Below are 13698 nucleotides of genomic sequence, written 5' to 3' on the forward strand. Positions count from 1 at the left end.
AGCTCATCTCTTCTCATAGTCTGATGTCCTCCTGCTTGCCCATCCTGTTTCTCTGGGGAGTAGGCGGGCAACTCCCAAGTGGGGAGGGCACAAGGCAGAACAGGAGCACTGCAGGGAGCTCAGGGCATTATGGAGAACATGTCTCTGGCAGCTGCAGGGTCACAGTAAAACAAAAACAGACTCAAAACCCAGGCACCCTCAGGGTGGAGGAAAGGGCTGCAGCTCTGCAGGGCCTGATGCTGCTCAGCAGATCCAGGCAGAGGCGGCTCTGGGCTTCCGAGGGAGGTTTAATTTTGCATCAATTAAAAACAAAAAAATCTCAGCGTGACCTCAAGTGCAAAACATTACAAAACCAGGAGTGGGGCTGAGCAGGCGAGAGCTGCCCCAGTGCCAAGTCCAGTTACAAAAATAATGATTCGGGGACAGGACAGGCACGGTAGCAGAGGTGGGTATGAGTACGAAAGGTGGGAGGCCTACGGCCCATAGAAACGGTTGTGGCCATCCCGGCGGGCACAGCCTGCTCCAGGATGATCCCTGGATAAGTCACTAATAAACAGTCTCTGCTCCTGGTCCTAGGACCCCACTGCAAGGGAGGTCTGTGAGGGCATCCTTATCCTAATTAAGGCATTGGTGTTCCTCTGCTTCCTCCTCCACTCCTGTCTGTTTTGCTTTCTCACCCTCTCTGACCCAATGCCACCAGGCTGTGTCCTCACGGGGAACAGACCAGCCCAGCCTCACTGGAACCAGCTGCGTCTGCTGACTTGAACCAGCCCAGAGCTGGTATTGCCAGGTTGGTGCTGTGCCCCTGCCAGGAGGCAGAGACATCTCTGTAGCCCCACAGCGGTTTTGGCTGGTGCAGCTGGGATGGGGCAGGCCACTCGTGTTCAGAGCAGTGTGATCTCGCTAGGCGGCAGGGTGAGCCTTTTCTCACGAGCGAACAGCAAGCTTTCCATGTGCGTGGCGATTACGCGACACAGCTCCAGGCCCTGCAGAGGGACAAAGCACAGCTTAACTTGGCTGACCCCCAAAACCCCATTAGCTCCTCTCCAGGTAATGACCTGCAGCTGCGGCTTGGCACTGCCAGAAGCAACCCCCCTGCCGTGCTCGGGCCAGTCCCGCGCTCCTGCAGCCTGACTTCAGCTGTGCCATGGGTGGCTGCAAGCGCGTGCAGAGGACTGTGGTTATGGTTAGGCTTTGGGAGCCAGAACCTGAGAGCACAGAAGCCCCTGACCCCTGCTGCCCATGGACAGAGCCCTTAATGGTGACCACAGCAAGGCCCAGCTCCTCCTCCGACCTGCTCTTCTCCTCTCTGCTGGGCCAGCCGCAGTGCCAGGGAGGTCTCTACCAGCCCCCTTTGGAATTGGTAGGGGGATGCCCATCACATGAGGCAGCATGGCAGCTGTCCGGGGCCATCCCCTGCATTGCATCCCTAGCCCCGCGCAGCAGGCGCGAGGGGCTTGTCCACACGCTCTTGAGACCACTATGGAAAAACAAGCCCCAGCCACCCACTCTTGACCCAGAACAGAGGGGCGAGGACCCATGGTGGTTCGAGCACGTGGCCTCCTCAGATAGAAGAGCAAGGAGCAGCTACCTACCGTGGGAAGGTTACGCTCGAGAGAGCCAGGCGGAGGAGCCAGGAGGAGGAAAGCCAGGAGACAGAAGAGAAGCAAGAAGGAGAGAATTAAAGGAGCTGTGTCCCTGGAGCATCACATGGAGGTGTCCCAAGGAGGCAGGTGAGCCCAGGCGCCTTCTTCCTGCATCTTGTCCCGGCGGGGATGGGGGCTCCCCAACCCAGCGCGGTAGGCTGCAGTCACAGCAGGAGGCTGCTGGACAGACCCACCCTAGGATCAGGACTGAGAGCCACAGAAGCACGAGGCAGAGGAGCCACCAACATAGCAGCCTTCTCCAGCGGCCTGCCCACCCCGCGGGCACCGACGCCCCAGCTGGGCCCTGCTCTTGCGTCTCCAATCCTGGACAGGCCCCAGGGCCCCAGGGGGAAGATGAGTGGGTGGTTCTCCATGGTCTCCAGAGCCACCGGCCTTCGTACCTGGTCAAGCTGCAGCTGCGTGACGCTCTGTGACATCACGTCTCCCAGCGTGAGTTCCACGTAGGGGTAGCTGGAGCCGGCCGAGGGCTGCTGCGTCCTTGCCGACTGGACCTCCTTCAGCGAGAACATCACCATCAGCTCCTGGGGGGAGGAGCGCCGTTAGACCTGCAGCACTAGGGGACCGTCCCCAGTGCTCCCTAACCAGATTCCTCCGTGCTAGGAGTAATAGGTGCTGTCCAGCTGAGGAACACCCGGGCACCGCTGCGCCAGGAGCTGTGCAAGCCCAGAATGGAGCTGCAGCCCCATGACAGAGACAGCGGGAGCCAGCTCCCTGCCGTCACCTTAGGAATTCGCAGCTGCTGGTTCCTCCAAAACAGGAGGTCCCCATGCGTGACATGAGGGTCTCTGGCATATTGTGAGGGACGTGGGCCAGTGAGAGAGGCTGGGGGGTGACTTAGTGAGTAGAGGATGCAGGCTCCCTGAGCCCCCTAATTACTCAAGATGGACTTGCCCAAACGGGACCCACTGGGCTGCCTTAAGCCGCAGGGTGCTATAGCACACAGCCTCCCTCCAAACCTGCATGGGCTGCCATGGGCCCCATTCTCCAAGGGATGTTGCCACTGGGTCAGGATGTGATGCCCAGCTGAGGTGCTCCCACCCCTGCCTGACGTGCCAGGTTTGGAGGGGGCAGCAGGCATCAGATGTGGTCATCACAAGAGCCCCAGAGACAGAGCAGTGTTTGTGGGGGCAGCTTGGCTATGCCAGGGTGCCACAAGCTCCCCTGGACCCTCTGCTGCTCATGGGCAGCTCTGAGATGGTGCTACCCAGTGCTCAGCTCTGCCTGCCCCCAAAGCAAGCAGGTATGATTGGAGCCGGGCCCACTGGCCCACACCTACGTGGGTCTCCTTGTTGAGGAAGTTGAGGCCGTTCTGGTTGACGGCCAGGATGCAGGGTGAGGCGATGGTGGTGTTGCTGCAGCTCTGAATGTAGAAGAAGGATGAGCCGAACATGGGGAAGGCGCTAACGAGCCCTGTGGAGGGGACACTGTCAGCAGAGAGGCCGGGGAGCCTGATCCTGGTGGTGGGGGCTGGGGCTGAGGAGGTCCTGGAGGGGAACCGTCCCGTCCCACCATGGCTGGTCCCAGTATCAATGCAGCCCATGGCATCCCACCCCAACCGAGGGCCCCTCTGCAGGCTGGCCTAGACCGGCGGGGAAAACAACACTCCCCACTGGCGGAGAGTTATGAGAGGACAGGTTTCCCATGGCGGCAAGTGAATACTCAGGTGCACTCCTGGAGGGGGCTGATGGGTGCTTGTGCCCACCATGGGTCACTAGGGGCCAACCCCTGTGTCCATGGTGGGAGACATCTTACCTAGGAACTGGGCTCTTGCCTGGTGGGCGCTGAGAGCCTGGACCTGCTGCATGTGCTGCATCACCATGTTGAACCAGGACTGGATGTGCTGCATGCGGCAGAACTGCGGCGGGATGTAGTCCTGTGCCTCCCGGCTGCGTGGGAAGCACAGGAGAGGGGGTCACCACCAGCCAGGGCCAGGCAGAGACCTGCATCCCAGGGTTGCAGCTACTCCAAGTATCAACGGGGACTTGAGCGTAGGCTCTGATCCGAGCCCAGGGCCCACCCCGACTGCTAGGTGCTCACTCGGTGCGGGGGCAGATCAATGTTGCGGTGAGGGCTCTGGGAAGGGGTCTGAACACTTGGGGCAGCCCAGACTGGGCAAGCCTGGCTCCCCTATGGGAATGAGCCCTCCTGGGTGCTGCATGCCCCACTGGGGGTGCTGGGCCAGCAGGGAGCACGTCCCATGGTTCCCCGTGCCTATGACTGTCCAGGGACCTGGGGGCGACGTCATCTGTGGTGGGCATACATGGAGACTGTGGGCAGGCACTGGAGGACTCTTGCCACTTGAGTGTCTCACCCCATGTCCTTGCTGCACGCTGGCTGGCTACTGGCCCAAGAGGCCAGACCCAGGCCCTCACCCATGGCCCCAGCCAGCTGGGCAAAGAGCACTGCGCGGTCCAAAGGAGAGGCTTGCGGGGTGGACAGGACCAAAGTTAGGGCCAATGGCTGAAGCATGGCCCCCAGCGGGCCCATCTGGTCACCCTGGGGACTGTGTTGGCCTGTCTGTCTGGGCAGAGGATCTCCAACCACAAACAACCAAGCTCAGTAACCCCTGGGAGGAGGCAGCGAGGACTGCAGGGGCATCTGGACAAGGAGAAGGCAAGCGGCTCCCCCGCAGCTCCACAAGCAACTAGTCGTGGAGTCCGCAGTGATGCCCAGGCCTCCAGGGTCCTCTGCTCTCACCACTACACTGCGCTCCCCGCCAGATGCTGTTCATAACGCCCAGGAGTGCACCCAAGCCCAGCCCCTGCCCCAGCACCTACACGGTGGGCAGATACAGGCTGTCCTTGGCCCGGTGCTGCAGGGCTGCCAGCTTGGCAATCTGCTGCAGCTGCTGGTCACTGGGCTTCACAGGAGGGAACACATTGAAGAGCCCCTTGAGGTAGTCAGGGAGGACCTGAGGGGGAGAGAGTGCTGTGCTGGACAAAGGGGGCTGCAAAAGGGGGGGGGCTTGGCTTGACCACCATCATGATGTTCTCATAATGCAGCTGTTCTGCACAAACGGGCATTCATTCACACGCCACAAGGGCAGCTGGGGGCCCAGGCCTGCCCTGACCGAGAGGTGCTGTGGGTCTCCAAGAGCCCCGAGAGTTTACTCTGGCAATACGGGGCGGGGGACTGGCACCTCGGAGGAAAGGGCATCCCTCAACTCAGTCACCACCACTAGCTCCCCACACCTCCCTGGACGTCTCCCATGCACAAGTGATGTGGCTGGACCCTCCTTAGCTTGAGGGAGGCACTTGACGCCCAGCAGCAGGCTGGCGCGAACACCTCTCCCAGCTCCCTCGCAGGCACAGGGCTGCTACCATGCAAGACAGACGCCTGGCCCCCGCTGGGCCCAGGAGGACGAGGGCGAGGGCGGCGAGTTCCCCTCGCTCCCTGGCCTGGAGCCCTTACCTGGTTGTAGTGCGCGGTGACGTACAGCTCGTTGTCAAACTTGAGCGGCTGCATCCAGATGACGCGGCGGCACCAGAAGGTGTAGTTGGGGTCCATGCGCTCCATCTCCGTGGCCACGTCCAGGATGTACTCCCTGCGGCTCAGGGGGCGCACGTTCTGACCTGCCAGGAGCACGGGCTGGGGTCAGGCATGTGGGGCTGCTCAGAAGGGCTGGGCGGGTCGGGGTCAGGATGCTGCCCCTGTGTCTAATCCTCTGTGATGCTGGGCAGGGGGGATTTCTGTCCCCTGAGAAATTCAGGGCTTACTCGGCCCCACATCTGACCACAACGCTGCATAATTCACAGTGCAGCAGTCAGCTCAGGGTCATTCCCACTCCGGCGCTCTGGTCTGTGCTCCCTTGGGAGCACCCGGGAGAAGAGCGCCCTGCGCTGAGGATGCCACTGCCTACATGTGCTGGTCTGGGAGTCACGCAAGCGGCCACCCCAGAGACACAAGGATGAGGGCCAGGGGAGCTGGACAGAGGCAATGTGGGCTGCTGCTCCCCAGAAAGTGCTGGGTGGGCAAAGACTTTTCACCTCTGGCCCTGGCGTTTCCTGGGAATTTGGCCCTAGGGAAGGTGCTGAGATACCAGTGAGAAGGCTCCTGCATGCTGGGCAGCATCCGCCCGGCAGACAGCCGATGCAGCGGGGCAGAGGAAAGGCAGGATGGCGGGGACGTGTGCTGGGGCAGGGTGTGGGACTCACCCCTGCTGGAGACCACGAAGATGATGTACTCATCAAAAGCCTCAGGCCGGTGCAGCCCCATCTCCTCGCACAGCTCCTCGACTGCATCCAGCGCAACCTGGAGAGGGAAACTGCTGCTGGGAAGGTGCCCCTGGCACTGGGCTGTGCCACCCCACTGCAGGGAGCTCCCAGGGTGATGCCCCTGCCCGGGGGGTCTGCCCTGCTCCTGAACCTGTCCCTGTGTTTGCAAGGGCCCCGGTCCCTGGAGCTCACGTGGAGGGCCTGCCCAGCCCCACTGAGGGACTCAGCTGGCTCGAGGAAGCGCACTGAAACATGGGTGCCTCTCCAAGCATCTTCACTGGGGGCCAGGTCTGGAGGCCCCAGGAGACTTGCCCCTCTCCAGCACCAGACCCCAAGTGAAGCAGAACCATGGGGGCCTTGAACGCGTTTTGTGGGGCTCCAGATTGGCCCATCCACACACGCTGGCTCCCAGAGGCACCGGTCTGGCAAACAGTGTGAACCCTAAGCAGACTCGCTGGGAGAGCAGATGCTCCTGCCTGCTAGCCCAGAGCCTGGAGCACCGGCTCCAGCCCTGGAAGTTGGGGCCGCAGCTCCGGATATGCCCAACAGCCCCCGTGTGCACAAGCCAACCCCCCACCCCCTCAATCCACCACCGCTGCATGTGTGCTGCCAAGTCAAAGGGGGAAGATGCTTCCCGGAGGCAAATCCCTTCTCCCCACCCAGGCAGTGGGTGGTTGGGGGCACCTGGGTGCTTTCGGGGGTGGCTTAGAGTGGTCACTGGGGGACCCTCCCCTGAGCACACTCATACATGGGAAAGTTCCCACCCCCTAAACCAGGCCTGGGGAGGAGAGGGGTGCAGGGCTTGGATTCCCTGCCCACCTTCCCCGACCTACCGAACAGGTTTTGATCTTCAGGTGCTTCTCAATGCCGCCAGGCAGGAGGAACAGCTGTCGTTTCGCGCTCCTTCCAGCCTGTGGAGGGGGAGCACAAAGGCTTCAGAGCCTGGAAACCCTCTGGCAGGTCCAGATGGGCAGAAGCGCTGTGCTCCCACTGCCACCATGGGGGCCAGTGCCCTGGGGAGGCCAGCCCCTCATGCCTCCACCCTGGAGACAGGCAGTTCTGAAAGGGCTTGAAATCTACCCCCGCTGCAGCAAAAAACCTGCAGGACAAGAACAAAGCCCCCAGCTTCTGGAGAGGGACCTCAACCACTGCCCGCTGGGGAAAGGCACGGAGCCGCAGGGACCAGGACGAGGGAGGCAGGAGCCCGGGCTGTACCAGGTATGCCAGGAGGGGCTGGGGCAGAGGCAGTGCCCTGCTGTGCTGACCTGCGTGTGCTGCAGTGTGGCCCCCCGTGGAGCTGTCCACAGGCCAGGCTTGGTCTCAGGCACTCACCACCATGGCTTTGAGCTCCATGCTGCTGGGAAACCTGGTCCGGCCGCCGCACTGGAAAGTCTTCTTGAGGTTCTGCTCACAAGCCTTGGCGATCCCTGAGAGACACGGACATGGGCGGGGGTCAGGGCAGAGACAGGTGCTAGGCAGGCAGGGCCCACTCCAGGGAGGCAGGGTGCCCAGAGCATGGCTCTCGCTCACGATGGAGGAGAGGCTCACTGTGAAAGCCAGGCTCATATTGGGGAAGAAGGCAGGGGAGAAAGGTAGCCAGTGGATGGTCCAGCCGACCGGTCCAGCAGTGCTGCCTGCTAGAGCAGGGGATGGGGCTGGCCAGCTGAGATCAGCTCTGTTGGCATCAGCGGTGGCTCTGGTGCATCTAGCACTGCCGTGTCCAGCACCTGTGGTCCAGCCGGAGGTCAGGCTGAGCACCAGGCTGGGAGTCCCTGGCTTGAGCGCCAGGCTGGGAGAATCCATCACCACCGGCCGCCTCCTCCCTGAGAACCACTTAAGGGCTTGAAATCTAGAGCTTTTAATGAGCAGATAACTGCTGGCAAGAGGCAATCGGGCTGTCTCTTAACCACCCAACAGATGGGCTCCTTTGTGTTTCTGCAGGGTGGGGCCGATATGGGCAGACACCCCTGACCTCCTCCCGAATGGGGAGGCCTTGTGGGGAGTCCCTTCCCCGCCCAGCTGCTCTCTGCCCAGACCCAGAGCAAAAAGCAAAGCCCCCACAGCCAGCCCCAGCCCCAGCCCTGCTCTGTCTGCTTGCACTCTGGCAGGCAAGCAAGGCAGCATGAATCCAAAGCAAGGGGAGCTGGGAGCAGACCTCTCGCTTGTCAAAGCAGCTCTGGGCTCTGTTCCTGGCTGTGCCCATGACTGCCTGCCTGCCCTCGGGCAAGTCCCTTGGCCTCTCCAGGCCCTTGCCTAATGGAAATGACAGCCCTGCCCAGTGCTCATCCATCCCTCCCTGCCTGCACTGGCCTAGAGCAGTGGTCTCCAAACTTTTTTGATCGCGCACCCCTATCAGTAAAAAATTTGAGCACACACCCCTAATATATGTATATTTATATAAATAGAAATAGAAGTTCTAATATTTTCTTCCTGCACCCCAATGGATTGTCTTGTGCACCCCCTGGGGTGTGCACCCCACTTTGGAGACACTGGCCTAGGTGACCGCGTGGAGCCCATCACCCCTTCCCACTCTTCAGTGGATGCATCCCCACAGCTGTTGCTTTGGTGCTGTCCCACTGGACTGACAGGGACCCAGGATCAAGTAACTTGCCCAGGGCCACCTAGGGAATCTGTGGCAGAGCCAAGAACTGACCTCTTGTCTCCCATGTCCCAGCCAGTGCCCCATCCAGCAGGCCAGTCCCTCTAGTACCGGCCTTGAGCTGGGCCCACAGCCTGGGGAAGCGCCCAGGTGGGGCTACGTGTCATACCTTGGAAGTGCAGACCGGGGCTGCTGCAGACCTCCTGCAGGAAGGACAGCAGGTGCGGCTTGAAGACCTCGGAGCACTTGTAGTAGGCAGTGAGGATGTAGAGCAGCCTCCAGCCCTTCTGCGAGCTGTCCCTGTTGGGGAGAGGATTGCTCAGAGCAGGGAGCCCCGAGACCTGTCTGGCTCGGGACATTAAGCCCCTTCACACTGCCCCCAGTCAGTGCTGGCGGGCAAGCGAGGGAGGAGAAAGAATGGAGGCATTTCATAGTTTCTAGGGTCGGAAAGGACCTGAGCAGATCATCGAGTATGACCCCCTGCCATGGCAGGAAAGAGTACTGGGGTCAAACAACCCCAGCAAGGGTTATGAGAAACTGATGGGAGAGAAGAGGAAAGGAGAGAGAAGAGGAGGGAAGAGTACAGACAGAGAGGAAGGAAAGAGCAGGGGAGGAGAACGGGTCTGTGACACGGAGGGGTCCCCATGTCACAGGAGGGAAGACCTCACTGCTGCCACCCTGGCCTGGGCTGCCCCATTCGGGGCCCCTGGAGCTGGGGTGGGAGGTATGGAGGACACAAAGTCCTGGCTGCTAGTGGGAAGCGCGGACAAGCTGCCCAGTAAGTGGGGGGAGCAGGGGGAGCCGTGCGCTCACGTTTTGGAGCTGACGTTGTTGGTGACCTGGCGGATGACCTGGCAGTAGACTTCATCTCTCAGCGCCTCGTGGTCACCACACAGCTGTGGGGGAAAGGCACAGGTTTCTGGCATCATGCTGGTGGCCAGGGGCTCCCCTGCACCCCCAGCTTCCTCCCCTGACCCCAGGAGCACATTGGAGAGGGGCAGCCAGGTCCTAGGACTGCTCAAAGGCCACATGGTTTCACTCTGCTCTTGGCAACATCCCTCCAGCACCCCAGGGCTCCCAGGGAGCAAAGCCTGGTCCCCTGGCACTCAGCACCCACAGGGCTCCGCTCAGGGCAGGGCCTGGTTGCTCACCTTCAAGATGGCACAGACAATGTCCAGCTCCGTCTGTCCCTTGAGAGGGTGGTCACCCATGAACTTCATCACGGCTGCAGAAGGACAAACCGGCCGTGGCGTCAGGGCTCTGCACCCTGCGCTGGCTCGCTGCAGAGCTGGTCCCATGGCGTCCCTGTAGGCCCTTCAGGCTTGTGCCACATGGCAGAGTTGCCATGTCCCCAAATGGGGTTGTGCTGGTGTGCTCGTGACAGCCCTACACAGCGGGCGAGGGCCCCATGGAGCCCAGTGCTGCCAGCCCTCCTTCCCCCCCGGCTCTGAACGTCCCCCCGGCAGATTCCCCCTGGCTTCCAGCTGCAGGATCCTCCTCGGTCCTGCTCCCCACAGGCTTTTTGACTCGCTCACTGCCAGACCCTGACACCACCAGGCCTGGGTCCCAATGCCATGGCCTTCTCCTGAGCATGGGGTGCCAGGAGGCCAAGTGGCCCTGGGTAAGGGTCCTGGAGGGGCAGGGACTTGTGCTGGGCAGGACACAGGTGGGTAAACCCACAGAGCACCCAGCTGGTTTCTCAGCACCGAAGCTGAGGCTGGAGGGTGTCCTGGAGGCAGGCAGGCATCGCCCTGAAAGGCTGCCCCTGCCTGGGCACGTTGGCCAAGGATATCTCAGCACCGGTGGTTCCAGGAGACCAAGGATGGGACCGAACTGCCCCTCCTGGGTCCCTTCTGTGTTCCCAGGGGAGAGCAGCCCAGGACACCTAGGTGGGGCCCCCATCTTGGGGTGGCTTGAGGTGCCCCAATAACTAGTGCAGGCTGGGCTGGACCTCGCGAGGACAGGCAGAGCCCCCTGCGTACCTTGGAAGGCCTCGACTGCCATCTTGCTCATGCTGCTGTCGGTGAACTCGATCAGCGACTCCTGGATGGGGGACTGCCCGGGGAGGGGAGAAGCAGAGAGTGAATCTCCAGCACCTGGTGCCCTCACTTTTTCCTCCTCCCTGCAGCCCCTGGTGCCCATTCGGTGGAGGTAGCATCGAGCTCCTTGGCAGCTGTCCACAAACCACTGCAGTGGCGATTGCCCCCACCAGCACCTTACCGGGGCTCTGCTGGTCCCCAGAGAGTACCATGCTGGCCCCTTAATGATGAGAACTAATGATGGGGGGGAGGGAGGAGGGACACAAGGAATCCCCCTGGCATGGTGTTGGGGGGGAGGACTCCAGTGGGGGAACATGAGCACACACAGAGCCCAGGCATAGGAGCAAGAGCAGGGGACCTGGTGTAGGGACTTGCATGTAAACCTGGCACAGGAAAAAGGGAGGAGCACAGAGGCCCTGTTGCAAGGGCTGCAGGGAGTCCTTGCAATGGAGGGGGACAGGAGGGGGCACTAGGCACCCTCTGGGGTGGCCGGAGGGCAGTACGGGGTGCCCGTGAGCCAGGCCTGTGGAGGCAGCAAGTGCGCAGCCCTTGCTCAGCCCTGTGCCCCCTGGCACCCCAGCCTCAGCTACCCACACTCACAGATGCCAGTCACAAGAGCTCGCCAGCTAGATCCTCGCCCCAGTGCAAAGAAGCAGGGATCCCTTCCCTTGCGGGCAGCCAGACCTGAGGTCCTGGAGCCCTGGGATGGGGTGGGCCCTAGCACGGCTGCTTCAGACCCCCCGGTTCACGTGGCCGGGCTGTGGTGAGGGCAGCGAGCACTGTCCCAGTTACCTTGGAGAACTTGAGCTTCTCTGCCATGCCTGGCACGTCCCGTCCCTTCTTGGATTTCTGTTTGAAGGAGTCCCTGCGGGGAGAGAACGAGGAGCTTGGCTGGGCGAGGAGCAGCTATCCCTGCGGCTGGGCGCTGTGCTCAGCTGTCACGTGCATGGACGTGTGCAACAGCTGGGGGCAGTGCGCAGAGCCGTGCCGACTGTAACCTGGGCTACAAGTCCCAGAAAACCTCAGGGGGCTGGAGGGCAAAGGAAGAGGCAGGAAGAGGAGGACAGTGAGAAGGGAATGCATGGTCGATGGATGCCCAAGGGTACGTGGTGGGACTGGATCGGCCAGGGTTGCGGACGGAAAGAGCTGGACTCGGACTTGGAGGCAACCGCAGGCTGCTGTTTGAGCGCTCTGGGGACCGAAGGCTGGTTTGGGGACACCTCCGGAGGCGCTGGGGGGGGATGAAGGTGCTGAGTGGATGTTACTGCAGTGTTAAGTTCTATTTATCTTTTACCTACTCCTACCCTTGGGCCTGTTGCTTTTGACCCTGACCCCAGGACTGTCTACCTAAAAGTGGGAACCCCCCTTGCTTCTTGTGCCAGTCCCTGGTTGGCGCACAGCCCCCTTGGCTTGCTGCTGCAGCTGCAAAATGTGAGTCTGGGTTTCCAGCACCTGCATGCCCCACTGCTGCCAGGGACATGGCAGCACCAGAGCACAGCCCCCCAAGAGCCCAGCAGAAAGCCCCTGGGGGCAGTTGCTTGCCCAGCCAGCAGGGGCACTTGTGAGCAGGGGAGCAGGGCTGGGGTGGCCCCTGGCTCTGCAGGGGAGGCAGGCAGTTAGGGGGTGCATGGCAGGTGCTGTCACCCAGAGACCTGCGTTACCCCCCACCTCACTCCTGGCACACGGAGCTGATGGGGGGGGGTCACAGGAGGGTGAAAGGTGAAAAGTCGCCCCCACCACAAACACTCACGTCAGCTTCTGGGCACCGCGGAAATACTTCCTGGCAAAGTCCATCATAGTGGATGGCCCAGTCGGCAGGGCACCGTCCCTGGGAAGCTCATCACTGGCCTCTGTTGCTTGATCTGCACTGTCGCTGCCCGTGGGGGTGTCCTGGGGGCAGAGGGACGTGGGGTCCAGGGTCTGGGATGCACGGGGGGCCTCTAGTCTTTAACCCTTGGGGTGCTGTAGAGCGTGTGCCCAGCCGCAGGCAGACCTAGGCTGCTGCCACCACTGACCAGGCCAGCTGCAGGGCCTTGGCCACAAACTCCTTCCCAGCCCACAGACTGGTACCTGCACCTGCCACCCAGGCAGTGCCCTCCACTGCAGCCCAGCCAGTCCCAGTCTCCCAGGGCCCTAGGGACAGCTGCTCACCTCACCCTTCCTGTCCAGCTCCCGGGCCATGGCAGTTGAGGCCACAGCCGCAGCCACGGCCGCGGAGGCTGCCACCTTGCCCCGTTTGTTCTTGGGCTCTTCCTTCTTGTCGGCTGGTAGGTGCACAAAGTCCGGGGCTGCTACAGGCTGGACGTACTCCATGGGGAAGAGCCCTGAGTGGCCATGGATGGCACCGAACTTCCACCCTGGACCAAGCAGATGGGGCATGAGCAGTCTGTAGTGCAGGGCTGGGGCATGGGCCCCCCCACCCCCTCCGCAGGCCTGGCTAACAGCGCTTTCACCCAGCCCCTGTAATTGGGGCTGTCAGTACTTCTACAGTGGCTTTTCTGCCTGCCCTTTCTTCATATAGACCGTGTCCAGCCTGACCCTAGAGCCATGGCCGAGGGCTGAAGCCAGGCAGATGCACCCCTCAAAGTGGCTCCTCTCTGGCTGCCCCCCCTATGTTGGCTCCCCATGAGCTCCTGGTGGGCTGTGCCCAGTGGGTGCTGGGAGCAGGTGCTTGCCCCACCGCAAAGGACAAGGGTTCTCTCTGGACCCCACCTGGGCCTGCTCAGCTGATGGTTGCTTCCCTTGGGGCTCTGGAGTTCTCCGATACACATGGATGACTGGGAGATTGGCTGACTCACCCAACCCTTGGCCACAGCCCTGGCACTGAAACCCCAGCTGAGCCACATGGAAATGTGACAGCACTTGCCCAGGTAGGACTGAGCCCAGGAACTTCCCCCTGCATCAGCCCCCAGTGTCAGAAACACAAGCCCCTAAACTGAAGCCAGAGGAGGAGCTCCTTCCAGGGGCAGCAGTGGTAGGTTCTCATCCTCTCTATGCATAACACACTCAGGTGCGCCTGTGCAATGGTTGGAAAGGGCAGGCCAGCAGGTGCCCTGGGGAAGTGGTATGAGCAGCTGTGCCCTGCCATAGGGCTCTGGCTCCTGCATTTGGGGCTGACCCTCCAGGGTGGGTTGGGGAGGAGAGGAAGGGAGACATCAGAGAAGGCGGCAGGGGGCCCA

General features: G+C 61.8%; 1 protein-coding gene across 1 annotated transcript in view; it reads right to left on the bottom strand.

Moving 5' to 3' along the window:
- Nucleotides 1–269: 269 nt before the first annotated feature.
- Nucleotides 270–13698, bottom strand: part of MYO15A (myosin XVA) — a 51690-nt gene continuing 38261 nt past the window's right edge. Inside the window, exons 51-67 of the mRNA XM_019542141.1 lie at nucleotides 12671–12876; nucleotides 12270–12409; nucleotides 11678–11750; nucleotides 11312–11410; nucleotides 10463–10535; nucleotides 9632–9705; nucleotides 9294–9376; nucleotides 8650–8780; nucleotides 7214–7308; nucleotides 6715–6792; nucleotides 5822–5918; nucleotides 5079–5239; nucleotides 4445–4578; nucleotides 3420–3553; nucleotides 2944–3077; nucleotides 2048–2188; nucleotides 270–986 (exon numbers count right to left, since the gene is read on the bottom strand). Of these exons, the coding sequence (XP_019397686.1) occupies nucleotides 885–986; nucleotides 2048–2188; nucleotides 2944–3077; nucleotides 3420–3553; nucleotides 4445–4578; nucleotides 5079–5239; nucleotides 5822–5918; nucleotides 6715–6792; nucleotides 7214–7308; nucleotides 8650–8780; nucleotides 9294–9376; nucleotides 9632–9705; nucleotides 10463–10535; nucleotides 11312–11410; nucleotides 11678–11750; nucleotides 12270–12409; nucleotides 12671–12876 (1955 nt within the window). The 3' untranslated portion in view covers nucleotides 270–884. The remainder of the gene's footprint in view (nucleotides 987–2047; nucleotides 2189–2943; nucleotides 3078–3419; nucleotides 3554–4444; nucleotides 4579–5078; nucleotides 5240–5821; nucleotides 5919–6714; nucleotides 6793–7213; nucleotides 7309–8649; nucleotides 8781–9293; nucleotides 9377–9631; nucleotides 9706–10462; nucleotides 10536–11311; nucleotides 11411–11677; nucleotides 11751–12269; nucleotides 12410–12670; nucleotides 12877–13698) is intronic.

The sequence above is a fragment of the Crocodylus porosus genome, unplaced genomic scaffold (genome assembly GCF_001723895.1).
Source record: "Crocodylus porosus isolate Cpor-Errol unplaced genomic scaffold, CroPor_comp1, whole genome shotgun sequence".
Taxonomy (NCBI): Eukaryota; Metazoa; Chordata; order Crocodylia; family Crocodylidae; genus Crocodylus; species Crocodylus porosus.